Source organism: Bidens hawaiensis, unplaced genomic scaffold (genome assembly GCF_021521415.1).
Source record: "Bidens hawaiensis isolate Kalapana, Puna unplaced genomic scaffold, B.hawaiensis_p1.1 tig00014849_1, whole genome shotgun sequence".
Taxonomy (NCBI): Eukaryota; Viridiplantae; Streptophyta; class Magnoliopsida; order Asterales; family Asteraceae; genus Bidens; species Bidens hawaiensis.
In genome coordinates, this window is record NW_027492314.1 from 343,441 (window position 1) to 357,098 (window position 13,658).

Genomic DNA, 13,658 nt, shown 5'->3' on the forward strand with positions numbered 1-13,658 from the left:
CATATGTTGTATATTACGAAAGCACTTTTACTCAAATGCCTGTTTGGAGTTTAAAATATACGATTATTTATATATGAATCAAAATTTCATGTATGATATGTGATAGTTTTGACAAATATGAAAATAAATAAAAATAGGGAAAATGCAAACTTGTAATTTGTAAAACACCAAAAAAGAAGACAAAAGCATTAACAGAAACATGCTACAAAATGCCATTGTTCTTAAACTCTACAGAACAAAATCCTAACAGAAAAAATCTAAATTAATGCAAACTAATCCTAGCAAGTCATCTACTGACAATATTGTTCGTGTCAGAAAAACTAACTCCGGTTTAAGAAGCGGAAATCATGGGATCATCATGTTCAACAATGCACCACTTCCCCACCGCTTCCACACAACAAAGAATAAAAAAAATCATATTATTTTCCCTTTTACTCTCTTTCTTTCGGGCCAAAAGAATAATGAATGCGTATACATGTAACACGACGTTTCTGAGTTTATCTTTCAGTAAACAAACCTGCATAAACACAAAAGATAAGACTCTGGGTTCATTATGATGATATTCTTGATACCATTTTATGTCACAAATTAACAAAACTATTCTGATACGTTTCATAATGTTGGTGTACCATGGACGGCTGCATGATATATTCGTTTTTCTGGCAACCCAATATCAGACATTTTTAGGTCTCCCTGCACACATTAACAAATAACACATCAACTTTTTTCAAAACAGTTAGATATATAATAACTATTATGCTAATAACTATACCCAAAGTAACCCGGCTTTTGTTGATTTGGCCAATTTGGTTTGCTCAATCGTCAAACCATGGTTCGGTTTACATTTTAAACTTCAACCATAATTATAAAAGCCATCTCAAATTTTAACCATAATAATAATCAAGCTGGACACATAATAATAGCCAAAATGGACACATAATTATCAAACAAAAACTTTGCTATTTCAGATTTTCTATAAAAGCTTGAATGAATATTATATACCTCACGAGCCATCAATCTGCGAACATTTTCTGCATACAGTTTAGGATCTTCCTTTTCTTCTTGTGAAGGGTAATAAAGTGGTAACCTCACTACAGTTATATAATTTACAAATTGACACAGCAACAAAATCACATGACGTCTCTGCAAGTCCAGTAAAAATTAAACGAAGCGCATACATATTAAACCCTATCATACAAATTCAATTATACTCACTCCAGAAATGGTATCCCATGCTGGGCTGAATCTCTGATACGGATATCTCAAAATAACAGGAAGAACTGGAGCTTTTGACAAAAACGCACCGGTTTTAAACGGAAGAATATAATCCCCATTTGTAGTTGTCCCTTCTGTATCAGCATGTTAAAAACACAAATTAAATAGACGATAAATATTTCCCAAGGGACAAAGCGAAATAAAGATTATAACCTGGAAAAAGCATCACCATGGGTGCCGACTTATCTTGCCGAGAATTATTAATTCTATCATTCACAACGCCTGCAACCAACCCAACATATTCAAGATGCTACTACATGATATTCAATAAATATGCATTTTATAAGTTCTCAAGAAAGATCTATGTAGTCAATATACACTAACAAGATATATATGAGTGTACATACTGCTGATGATACATGAAAAATACCTGAAACGCCCTTGAAATCCGCTGATTTTGACTCCCGCTGAACATATATACACCCGAGGCACTTGCTTGAAAACACAAAGCAAATTCAATGCAATAGCCTAAGTAATAATTTATAACATAAACTGCTTTGTAGATTAAACCAACCTTATAAGACCAATAAGAGGAAGTTTTCCCACTGATCTCTTCACCATAACAGACAACACATCATGTCAGTCATAAACCAAACACACAAACATAAACATAAACATCAACGTTTTTTTATAATACAAACCTTAGCAACAAAGCTTGGGAAAGAAGAAGACATATGGTATAATATATCCAAATGCGAAACATGATTCGATATAATCGCTCCAGGTCTTTCAACTTCCTCAGACTTCCCACTCGCATCCACCTTACCATTAACATAAATCAATTAACAATAGAAAGTTGATTTTATAAATAATACTTTTTCTTAAAAAAAATTTCATCTGATTTAACTATCAATGCTATGACCCCACAATCTATTAATGTTATTTTTAAGCGACTTAGTTTTGCTATGCAAAAAGGTCTAGTAGCGCAGTTTGTTTCCGGTGGTCTTCTGTATCAATGTAAACACTACTTTTTAACGGAATAAAAGTAAAAAAAAAAATAACTATAAAAGTTATACTTAACTAAGTTGTTTAAAAAAATTACATTCATAGATCGTCGGGTGATAATATAACATAACATTAGTATCAAATAACAAAAGCTACCTCATTATTGAATTTGCTATCAATATCGGGGTTCCTATACGTCTCCGTAATCCAATAAAAGCCGAAAACAAACAGCAACAACCTCGCAAGAACCCTACCGAACCAAAAAATAACGTTGCGTCTCCAGCCACCAATATGCGCGTAATCCTCCTGCTCGTGTTGTTGATTTGGTGCCAAAAAGAGGGTGCACGCCTTACAAATCAAGTAATAGAGAAGCACAACCAATGCAGAAAACAATAAACGTAGTGGGAAGAGAGTGATGAGTGCAATGAATAGTAATATCTTCTGGGTCCAGGGTAAGGGGCCTCGTCCCATGGTGCCGTAGGAATCACGTCGGACGAATGCGGGGTATCTGATTTCGAGCTCTTGGATGTCGGAGTGGGACGTGGAGGCCGCGTGTGATTTGTCGTTGGAAGTGACGGTGGTGGAGGAGCTGGGGATGTTGGGATCGGTGGGCTGGTGGTGGTAATTGGATTCGGAACGTGGGGATAGAGGATGGGAGGACATGTCTTTGTTGCGGTCGGAATCCATGTTATTGATGAGGATGTTTCATGTGTATGTTGATGGATGAAATGAAATCAAATGTGTGAGACAGGAGTGGAGAGGAGGATGTTGTGTTTCGTAACTGATAATAATAATAATGATGATGATGATGATGATGATCGGATGATTGATGGATCCGGGTAGTGTATGTGAAGGCGATTGGTGTCGTGGTGTTGCGGGAATATTTTCAGTTTGCTCCCATGAAATACTTAAATTTCTGTTTTTGAATTATTGTTTTAACGAACTTTAGTTTCTAGTTGCACCCATATATGATAATAAACACTTTTATATTCCTGTTTAACAGTTTTACTTTTATACTTCATTTAAAATATTAACAAGTGATATTGAGAGAATCAAGGAGTACAAAAGCGAGCATAAATTGAAGTGGCAATGGAAAAGGTGCCTCACATCGGAGATCAAGAACGCTTTACAGAAAACGTAATTCTAATTGAAGTCATTTTTGGGTCATCGTGATATCGTTGGTAGTTGTATGGAGACAGAGCAGAAACAAAGATATCTTATAAGCATTTCTCTTCCTCTTCGGTCTACCCCCCCCCCCCCCCCTTCTCTCCTCCCCTCATTGATGGGCAAAACACACCATAGGAGCGGAGTGAGGTGTAGAATTTTATAGTTTGTTATTTAAGAAAAAAATGAACTGGTCATTTGATATGAAATTGATATAACTTTTAATGTTAGCAAGCAAAAAAGTGTCATGTTTCCATAGTAGCAAACATTTATGATTATGCATCAGTATAAGATTAATTAAAATTGAAGAAAGTCTTAAATGGTGATAAATTCAGTAACTCACGATGTTTTGGATTTGCAGTACTATGGTAATATGTTATGATTTTGAGACATGAGATACCTGGCTTTTTGTTTAGTTTCGTCTAGGACTGCAAGCGAGCCGAGTCGCTCACTAGCCACTCAAGATCATATTAATAAAAGGCTTGAAATGTATCGAGCCTCATCAAGCCCGAGTCAAGTTTCGGCCTCAAATATAACTCATTTAGTCATCAAACCTAACCTCAAGCCTTGTATGAAAAAATCATATAGACTCGTCAAGCTTTATCGAGCTCAAGTTGACTCATTTATACCTCCAGTTTTGCTTTTGCCTTGTGTCTCTTCTATTAAACAAGTCACCAATTTTCTAGTATTATTATTTCTTGATTAGCGCGTGAATTCTTACGTTGCAATCAATCCATTGGTTTGGAAACAAAAACTTTAATATGGACATCCCGTGGTCAAAAGATGACATGGCAAATCAAGTTCAATTTTTGAATTAGTGCTCCAAAACATCAAGATTCATCCATATTCTCAAGTTCATTTTAGCAACTTATACAGAACCAATTATAATTATTATAATTAAAATTCATGTATACTCAACAAATTTCACAACTCCTCTTGTTTAACAAATTTCACAACTCATCAGCAAGACAACCAATTCTTATGAGTACTAATAACCGCGGACACCATCCCGGCACACGCCAACAACAAAGGCCCCGAAAGCGGGCCCTTCCCATCCCGAACATCCGCCACAGCCATCAATCCATCAGCCGCATCTTGCACCAACGACAGCCTCTTCATCAACTTCTTCTCCCTCAACTTCTTCAACTTCCCCTCTTCAACTCGCACCGAATCGCCTCTCGCAACCGTAATCTCAATCGTCGATAGCAAACACGCCTCTTCCTTCGCAATCGCCTTCAATTCGATAACCTTCAAACCAATACTCCCAACATACCCAACCAACTCGGCCCACACACCAACTTTTTGTAAAACACGTATCCGTTTGGAGTCTATCAGCCCTGATTTGGACAGCCACACGTACTGCTAGATGAAGTAATACAAGCCCTCGCCCCCGTATGCGGCCAGGGCGAGTATAATATTAATATGTTGTTTGGAATCAAGTTTTGCTTTTGATGTTGCTGAGCGGAGTGAATTGACGTCTTGGATGAATTTGCCAAGGCGGAAGGCTTTACGGCTGAGACCCACGTTGGAGTCGAAGGTTTTGAGGCGGTGGTGGAACGGGTGGGTGGCGGGAACGGCGTCGGAGGAGAGGATGATTTTGGCGGCGTAACGGGAGATTTTAAGGAGCTTGTCGACGCCGTCGCGTTTGGCGAGGTAGGATTCCAGGTGGATCAGGAAGTCACGGTTGTCTTTGGATGACATGGCGGCGGAGATGCGACGGAGGTTATGGTGGTTGGTGTTGTTGTTTATTGACTTGCGTGCCGGATTTGGTTGTAGTTTGGTAGTTGATGACTTGGTGGTGGTTTTAGTTTTATGGGTAAATGATGAGACGGGTGGTTAACTAATTAACCAATTTTTTAAGTTTAAAAAGATTGACTTGATATATAAGGCCGGGCTGCATGGCGTATAGATTATGTTATTTTTCTTGATTTGTTATTAGTTAATTACGCGGGTGATGATGTGTGACTGGTTTGATTTGTTATTAGTTAATTATGCGGGTGATGATGTGTGATTGGTTTGTTTACTAATAACTAATTGGTTTGGTGTTATGGGTTTGAATTCTTACAAATAAACTAAAAGAAAAAAGATATAGATGAAATTTTATTGTTAAAAAAAGTCGTACGTGGTTTGTAATTCTTTTGGTCAAGAGGAACTTTTGGTATAATTTTCGGTCATTCATAGAATTGGGAGAATACGCGATAAAATACAAGCCAAGGCCAGCTATAAAAGGCCAGGTCTTGGCCGACTTTATTGCTGAAGTCCCCGCATCGAGGGAGAAAGAGTGCCAGGACGAGGCTCAACCCTCTCCAGCACTAGACATCGATGAAGTCTGGCGACTTTACACTGATGGAGCGGCCAGCAGCGAGGGCTCAGGCGCAGAGTTAAAACTTACCAACCCAGCAGGCCAAGAATACACTTACGCTATTCGACTAGACTTCCCAAGTACGAATAACGAAGCTGAATACGAAGCATTCTTGGCCGGGTTGAGGATTGCGCGTAAAATGGGAGTAAAGAACTTGGAAGCCCATGTGGATTCCATGTTAGTTGCCAATCAGATAAACGGGACGTACACGGCCGTAAACGACACAATGGCCCTGTACCTCGCTCAAGCAAAAACCCTCATGCGCGATTTTAACGATTGTAAAGTCATACACGTCAAGCGTAGCGAAAACAAATCTGCGGATGCGTTAAGCAAGCTTGCGTCATTAGCTTTCACTCACTTGGGAAAGGACATCCGCATTGAACTCCTTGGAGCACCATCAGTCCCACACAAGGAAGTCTGTGTCATCCAAACCGGCACAGAAACGTGGATGACACCAATAATAAATTACCTTGCGGCGGGCATACTACCAGAGTCAAAAACAAAGGCAAGAAAACTACGCTGTAAAGCACTGAACTATCAACTCATCGATGACATCCTTTACAGACGTAACTTTCTTGGCCCCCTCCTCAGATGCGTTGACGACCAAGATGCCAACTACCTCCTAAGGGAAGTACACGAAGGCATCTGTGGGATACATGCAGGTCCACGCGCAGTTGTAGCTAAGCTAAACAACGCGGGATACTTTTGGCCGGGGATGCATACGGATGCGCTGGCGTACATCAGAAAGTGCAGGTCTTGTCAGCTCTACGCACCCAACACGCATCGCCCGAAGAATGAACTTGTTCCAGTCACCTCTGCATGGCCATTTCAGAAATGGGCCATCGACGTGACAGGCTCATTTCCCACAGCAGCAGGGAACGTCCAGTTTCTAGTGGTCGCCATCGACTACTTCACCAAGTGGATAGAGGCAAAACCCTTAGCCCAAACGACCGCAAAACATATCAAAAAATTCATTTGGGAATTTATCATTTGTCGTTTCGGGCTTCCACAGAATTTGGTGAGCGATAACGGCACCAACTTTGCTGACAAGAAGCTACAACAGTGGCTTAAAGAACTTCAAATCACCCACACATTTACCTCGGTGGCGCACCCGCAGGGTAATGGTGAGGTAGAAAGAGCAAATAGGAGCATCGTCGACGGCATAAAGAGAAGACTATTGGAACACAGATCCGGCTGGGTGGACGAAGTTCCACACGTACTTTGGGCACACAGAACGATGAAAAAGGCAAGTACGGGAGAAACCCCGTTCAGCCTCACTTATGGCACTGAAGCCATGGTCCCGGTCGAAATTGGTTTACCCTCACCAAGGGTCATGATTCAACCAGAGGACAATAATGCGGAAAGACGGTTAGACCTTATGCTAACCGAGGAACGCAGAGACTTAGCCGCAATGCGTGAGGAGAACTACAAACGACAAATGCAAAAGTACTACAACACGCGGGTAAAACTCTGCAACTTCAATGTAGGAGACTACATATTGCGTAACAACGAGGCTTCGAACCAAGATCGCCCAGGAAAGCTGACCCCTGTCTGGGAAGGTCCGTACGTTATCAAACAAGTGCTGGGAAAGGGCGCATACCGGCTCGAAAGGCTCGATGGCACTCCCGTCCCAAGAACATGGAATGGAGCTCAATTACGCAAATGTTACATGTAGATCAATTCCAAATTTGTAAAGAAAATGCCCAGAGCCACTTCTAATGGAAATGATTCTCCTTAGAACATTGACGCTGATGATTTTACATTTATACTTATAAACTTTCCACACGGATATGCCGGTCTTCACCGCATAATTACGAGGAAAGTCGTTGCGTGGGGAAGGCGGCAAAACCCGCATAAACCCAAAAAACGGCAAACCTTCACGCAGGTCAGTCATAGGTAAACTTTGGTCATTCCACTAAATGAAAGTGCCGGTCCTAACCGCACAAATCATAAGAAGAAACCGAACCTATTGACAACCGCGCGTCGAACGGTTAACTTATCCAAAGCACTGGGAAAATTGCTAAAATAAACTAAAATATGCATGCTGTGACAACCGGTAAATTCCCAAACCCATAAGCTAAGTAATCAACCTAATAATTAGGTGATTGTAAAAATTAAGCGCGTGCATTTGTTATGTGCGCCCTGCGCGAGCGCGCCATGTTAGTCAGCGCGTGCAGTTATGTGCAACCTGCGCGAGCGCACCATGTTAAGAACCAGCGTGAGCATTTGTTATATGCGCCATGCGTGAACGTTTTGGCCTTATGTTTTTCATGAAACTTTATGTTGCCTAAATGGGTTGACCGTCACGCATGGGGCTAAGGCGGGTGCATCCCAAAACCAATTATGCGCGTGCGGGAGGGGAACTAACCTACCCGCATGGCGGGAACGTTGAGAGCTAGTTTGTCTGAAGCTCCAAGATGGAATTGACTTCAACATGACTGATCACTATGTTGAAATACCAAGACCACCTGGAGAATCTACAAATGAAACTCAAATGTCCCTAACTGCGAGAAGGTTACGCACCTACCCGCAGCAAAGAAATGTCCTACACGCAGAAAGCTATGCGCACAAAGTTATACGCGCAGAACACTTAGTCTATTCTCCAGTCATAAGGAGATTACTCCCGCCCAAAAGGAAACAGTAGCGTGTTTCAGAGATTTTCCACTTTTTACTATACACTGACAAAAGTACCTGAAAAAGCACACTGTAACATGAAAAGTCAACTGTCAGCCACCCTATTCTCACCAACCCCAGACCTGCATGTCCTGTCCAAATCAAATCAAGATCTTTTATCCACTCCTCCACTTTTAAGTAAACAATAAACAATAATAGTTTCCATACTTTATCATCATTACACCTAGATATGAAAAGATTTCAATCCCCTAAAGCAAGGGATTGTGTTCCCTTGAGTTTGCCTATAAATTTGTAACCTAAATTATCACCCAAAACACACTTCAAAGAACTACAAACTTGCACTAATCCTCTCCCAAGCATCCGTTGTTTCCAGCTCCGATCCTGTTACTAGGTAAGCCGAGAATATAACCTTGAGACCTACTATCCAACCCTTATATTCTCCTATTTCTTGATCTTAATATATATACTTGTTATTTAATCGTATTCTAGACCTTCGATTCCGAGGCCAACACCAAGAAAACCCGAATCTCGATTAATCCCTTAACAAGAACCACAGGTGAGTCTCACAGCCCCTATTTTCACTGTTTTCACTATTTTTTTAAACTGTTTTCGGGGCGAGGGACACGTACTTAAATAATGTTTATCATGGTATACTTACAAGCTATGCAAGCGATTATGTGTTTAAGTTATGTTTCATGATGAGTAATGCAAACGGTTATCTAAGGTTTTCGATGTATGTGCGCTAGAACTCGAGTAAGTGATCACTTTACCATTGGAACTCTAAGGGTAGGGACTGCTGGTTTGATCCACCCACTCGTAGGGGTCGCACCTCTTTGCATGGACGAGTGCCTAGTATGGTCATGGGGCAGTACTATGGGTTTGAGCCCGCTCGTAGGGGTCGCGCCTCTTTGCATGGACGAGCGCCTTGTTTTCCGGCACAACGTCCGCGCGTAACCCGCGGGACGGAATTATTGATTAGCTCGTAGTGGCAGCGCCACTTTGCATGGACGAGCACATCTTCCTGAAACGTTCGCGCGTAACCCGCGGGACGGTATTACTTATTTTAGCTCGTAGTGGCAGCGCCACTTTGCATAGACGAGCACAGTTCCCAGAAATGTTCGCGCGTAACCCGCGGAACGATTTTATCAGAATATGTTGATATAACTATGTTTTACCAAGCTTGTGCTTTAATGATGCTACCAGAATTATGTTTCAGAATGATTATGATGCAATACGATTTATCAAGTTACTAAAACTTGTGAACTCACTCAGTTTATACTGATTCAAATATTTTTACGTGTCTTTCAGGAGATAATTAGGTAGCGCATGGAGTCACACTTAGAGCACCTCACGCTGAACATCTAAACTAGCTTTTTGGAAGATTTTAGTTCTATCCCTTCGATGCGCGTGGTTGTTCCCGCCGCGCATGGGGATATGGCGTGGAAATCTTCAACAGTTTTTATACTTGGATGTTCTTATGTAATTTTTAAACAATGTAATGTATTTGTATTAAACTTTTCATGCGCAATGAAAATCTTACTTTGAATGTTTGCAATGGCCCGTGCTTAAGTATCAATTCCCACTCGCGCGCGCCCGGCTGTTTCCGCCGCTCAGGGCCGGGTGTGACAGATTGGTATCAGAGCACTGGTTATAGCGAACTAGGAAAAGAAGTTTTAACCTAGACTATAACCGTTGGGGAATCGCATGAAATATTTTTCAAAGAAAATATTTTCAAAAGAAACTATACACACACTTAGGAACACGGGTCACACTGTCTAGTAAATAATGATAACATTATGTGCTCAGAGTACATGCGCTAAGTTTAATATATTTCCATTCTCTTTTAAAGCGAGAATGCCTCCAACTAAAGCCAAAGGAATTACCATGACACCCGAGGAACTCGCGGAAATAATCGCGCAAGCAATCGCAACACATGAGGCCAGCAAGGCCGAATCAAGTCAGGGTCGTCAGAATGAGACCCCAGAACCCGAATCAGGAGCCTTGGACAAAGGATGCTCCTATAAGACATTCATGGCCTGTAAGCCTTGGTCATTCAAGGGAACCGAAGGGGCCATTGGGCTCTACAACTGGATTGACAAGATGGAGACAGTTCTCTCCATTAGCGGATGTAGTGAGAACCAGAAGGTCCTTTACGCGACCTGCATGTTCCAAGAAGCAGCTTCGTCTTGGTGGAAGCTTCAAACGAAAACATTGGGGCGAGAAGTTGCTCTCCACAAGACCTGGGAGGAACTGAAGGAAATGATGATGAGAAAGTTCTGCTCTCGCGCAGAAATCCAGAGTCTGCAGCAGGAATTCTGGAACCACACCATGGTAGGAACGGATATCGACGCCTACAACAACCGGTTCAATGAGCTTTGCCAGTTGGTGCCAGACATGGCAAACACGGAGGAAAAGAAGATCGAGAGGTATATTTTTGGGTTACCTCCTGTTGTTAGGGTTCCGCTCAACGCCGCAGCGCCTCCAACCTTTGATGAGGCGGTAGCGCGGGCCATCACCCTTACAAGGGATACGGTCCGTGCGGGTATGTTAACTACGCGCGGAATCGAGCAGCGAACCTCTGATCCCAAGAGGAAGTGGAACTCTCACCACCGAGGGTCCGACTCCAAGCAGCCACCGTTCAAGAAGCAGGAAAGCGCAAGGGTTTACGCGATTCAGGCCGCGGAGCCACCACGAAAAGGATACAGCGGGCCTCGCCCATGGTGCAACAAATGCAAGTACCACCACGAGGGTGAATGCGCAAGAATCGAATGTGCCAAATGTGGCAGACCAGGGCACAAGACGATGAATTGCCGTGTCAGAGACGCTGGAGCAAGCGACAACTGCTACGCATGCGGGAAGCCAGGGCATTTTAGTCGGGATTGCCCGCAAAAGGGGAACCAAGCTCGCGGGAGAGCTTTTGTGATCGGCGCAGGCGAAGCTAAAGAAGAGCCGAATGTGGTAACCGGTACGTTTTTGCTTAACGGACATTTTGCATCTGTCTTATTTGATACTGGCGCTGACCTAAGTTTTATATCCGCTGAGTTTAAAGACTCCCTAGGCCTAGCAACCAGTAGACTAGACACGCCTTATACTATAGAACTAGCCAATGGTAGGCAGTTATGCGCGAACGAAAGAACTGAACAATGTGTAATAGTCATGGGAGGTCACGGGTTCAATATTAACTTGTTGCCAATAGACTTGGGAAGTTTTGACATTGTGGTAGGTATGGATTGGTTAGTCGAGAACCGCGCGGAAGTTATTTGCCATGAGAAGCAGGTTCGGATCCCACTGTTGAACGGAGAAACCTTGGTAATTCAAGGGGAAAGAAGGGGAGTTGCGACGAAACTGATTTCGTGCCTAAAGGCGCGTAAGTGCCTAAGGAAAGGGTGCTACGCCTTCCTGGCGCATGTAGTAGAGAAGAAAGGAGATGAGCGAAGAATTGAAGACTTACCAGTAGTGCGCGAATTTCCAGAAGTTTTTCCTGAAGATTTGCCCGGATTACCGCCGCCGCGACAAGTTGAGTTTCGTATTGATTTGGTCCCAGGAGCTGCGCCAGTAGCTCGAGCGCCTTATCGATTAGCTCCATCTGAGATGCAAGAGCTATCCAATCAGTTACAGGAACTATTGGATAAGGGTTTCATACGCCCAAGCTTTTCACCTTGGGGAGCTCCAGTACTGTTTGTTAAGAAGAAGGATGGTTCGTTCAGAATGTGTATTGACTACAGGGAGCTGAACAAGCTGACAGTCAAGAATCGGTACCCCTTACCGAGGATTGACGACTTATTTGACCAGTTGCAGGGATCCAGTTATTATTCGAAGATAGATCTACGGTCAGGATACCACCAACTTAGGGTCCATGAGGAAGATGTGCCGAAAACAGCCTTCCGAACTAGATACGGCCATTATGAGTTCTTAGTGATGCCTTTCGGGCTAACTAATGCGCCGGCTGTATTCATGGATCTGATGAACCGCGTATGCAAACCATATTTGGACAAGTTTGTGATTGTGTTTATAGATGATATTCTGATTTACTCTCGGACCAAGGCCGAGCATGAGCAACACTTGAGATCGATTTTGGAATTGTTGAGGAAAGAAAAGTTGTATGCGAAGTTTTCCAAGTGCGAGTTTTGGCTTAGAGAAGTTCACTTTCTCGGTCACGTTGTAAACGAGAAAGGAATTCACGTTGATCCTTCCAAAGTCAAGGCCATCGAAAACTGGGAAGCGCCAAAAACCCCAACCGAGGTGAGGCAATTCCTAGGACTAGCTGGCTACTATCGACGCTTCATTGAGAACTTCTCCAAGATAGCTCTACCTCTGACCGCGCTAACTCAGAAAGACAAGAAGTTTGTTTGGGGCGAAAGTTAGGAAACAGCATTTCAATTGTTGAAACAGAAATTATGTAGTGCGCCAATTTTGTCTTTACCCGAGGGGACGGATGACATCGTCGTTTACTGCGACGCTTCACATCAGGGACTCGGATGTGTCCTCATGCAGCGAGACAAAGTCATAGCGTATGCCTCACGCCAACTCAAGACCAATGAGAAGAACTACACAACGCATGATTTAGAACTTGGAGCGGTTGTCTTCGCGCTAAAGATTTGGCGCTATTACCTCTATGGTACAAAGTGTGTAATCTTTACGGATCACAAGAGCCTTCAACATATATTTGATCAAAGGGATTTAAACATGAGGCAACGAAGATGGGTGGAGTTGTTGAATGATTATGATTGTGAAATTAAGTACCACCCTGGAAAGGCGAATGTGGTAGCAGACGCGCTAAGTAGGAAGGAGCGAATAAAAACGCTACGAGTCAAGGCTCTAAGGTTGACCATTCACGCAGATCTCTCTACCCGCATCCGAGACGCTCAGCAAGAAGCCTTGAAACCAGAGTTTGTTAAAAACGAATGCCTTGGGGGTATGGTTAAGAATTTGGAACTGAAAGAGAACGGCAATCTATATTTCGCTAACCGCATATGGGTCCCTCTCAAGGGAGGATTGCGCGAGCAAGTTTTAAACGAAGCTCACAAGACGCGGTATTCCGTACATCCTGGCGCAGACAAGATGTACCAAGATGTTAAAACGCTGTATTGGTGGCCCAATCTTAAAGGCGCCATCGCGGCGTATGTCAGTAAGTGCCTGACGTGTTCGAAGGTGAAGGCTGAATACCAGAAACCGTCAGGGTTGCTTCAGCAGCCAGAAATTCCCATGTGGAAGTGGGAACAAATCTCTATGGACTTCATCACCAAACTGCCAAGGACACCTGGGGGCTATGACACAA

General features: G+C 42.8%; 1 protein-coding gene and 1 pseudogene across 1 annotated transcript; both read right to left on the reverse strand.

Moving 5' to 3' along the window:
* Positions 1 to 331: 331 nt before the first annotated feature.
* On the reverse strand, positions 332 to 2,907 carry LOC143547876 (lysophospholipid acyltransferase LPEAT1-like). Its single transcript, XM_077039185.1, has 9 exons — positions 2,377 to 2,907; positions 1,917 to 2,036; positions 1,790 to 1,827; positions 1,646 to 1,710; positions 1,429 to 1,497; positions 1,216 to 1,349; positions 1,003 to 1,143; positions 630 to 693; positions 332 to 517 (listed from the first exon to the last, which is right to left on the reverse strand). Exons 1-9 carry the CDS (start codon positions 2,905 to 2,907, stop codon positions 498 to 500), a joined length of 1,182 nt encoding a protein of 393 aa, XP_076895300.1. The 3' UTR covers positions 332 to 497.
* A 1,437-nt stretch (positions 2,908 to 4,344) lies between these two features.
* On the reverse strand, positions 4,345 to 5,134 carry LOC143547878 (peroxisomal membrane protein 11A pseudogene; annotated as a pseudogene).
* Between the last annotated feature and the right edge of the window lie 8,524 nt (positions 5,135 to 13,658).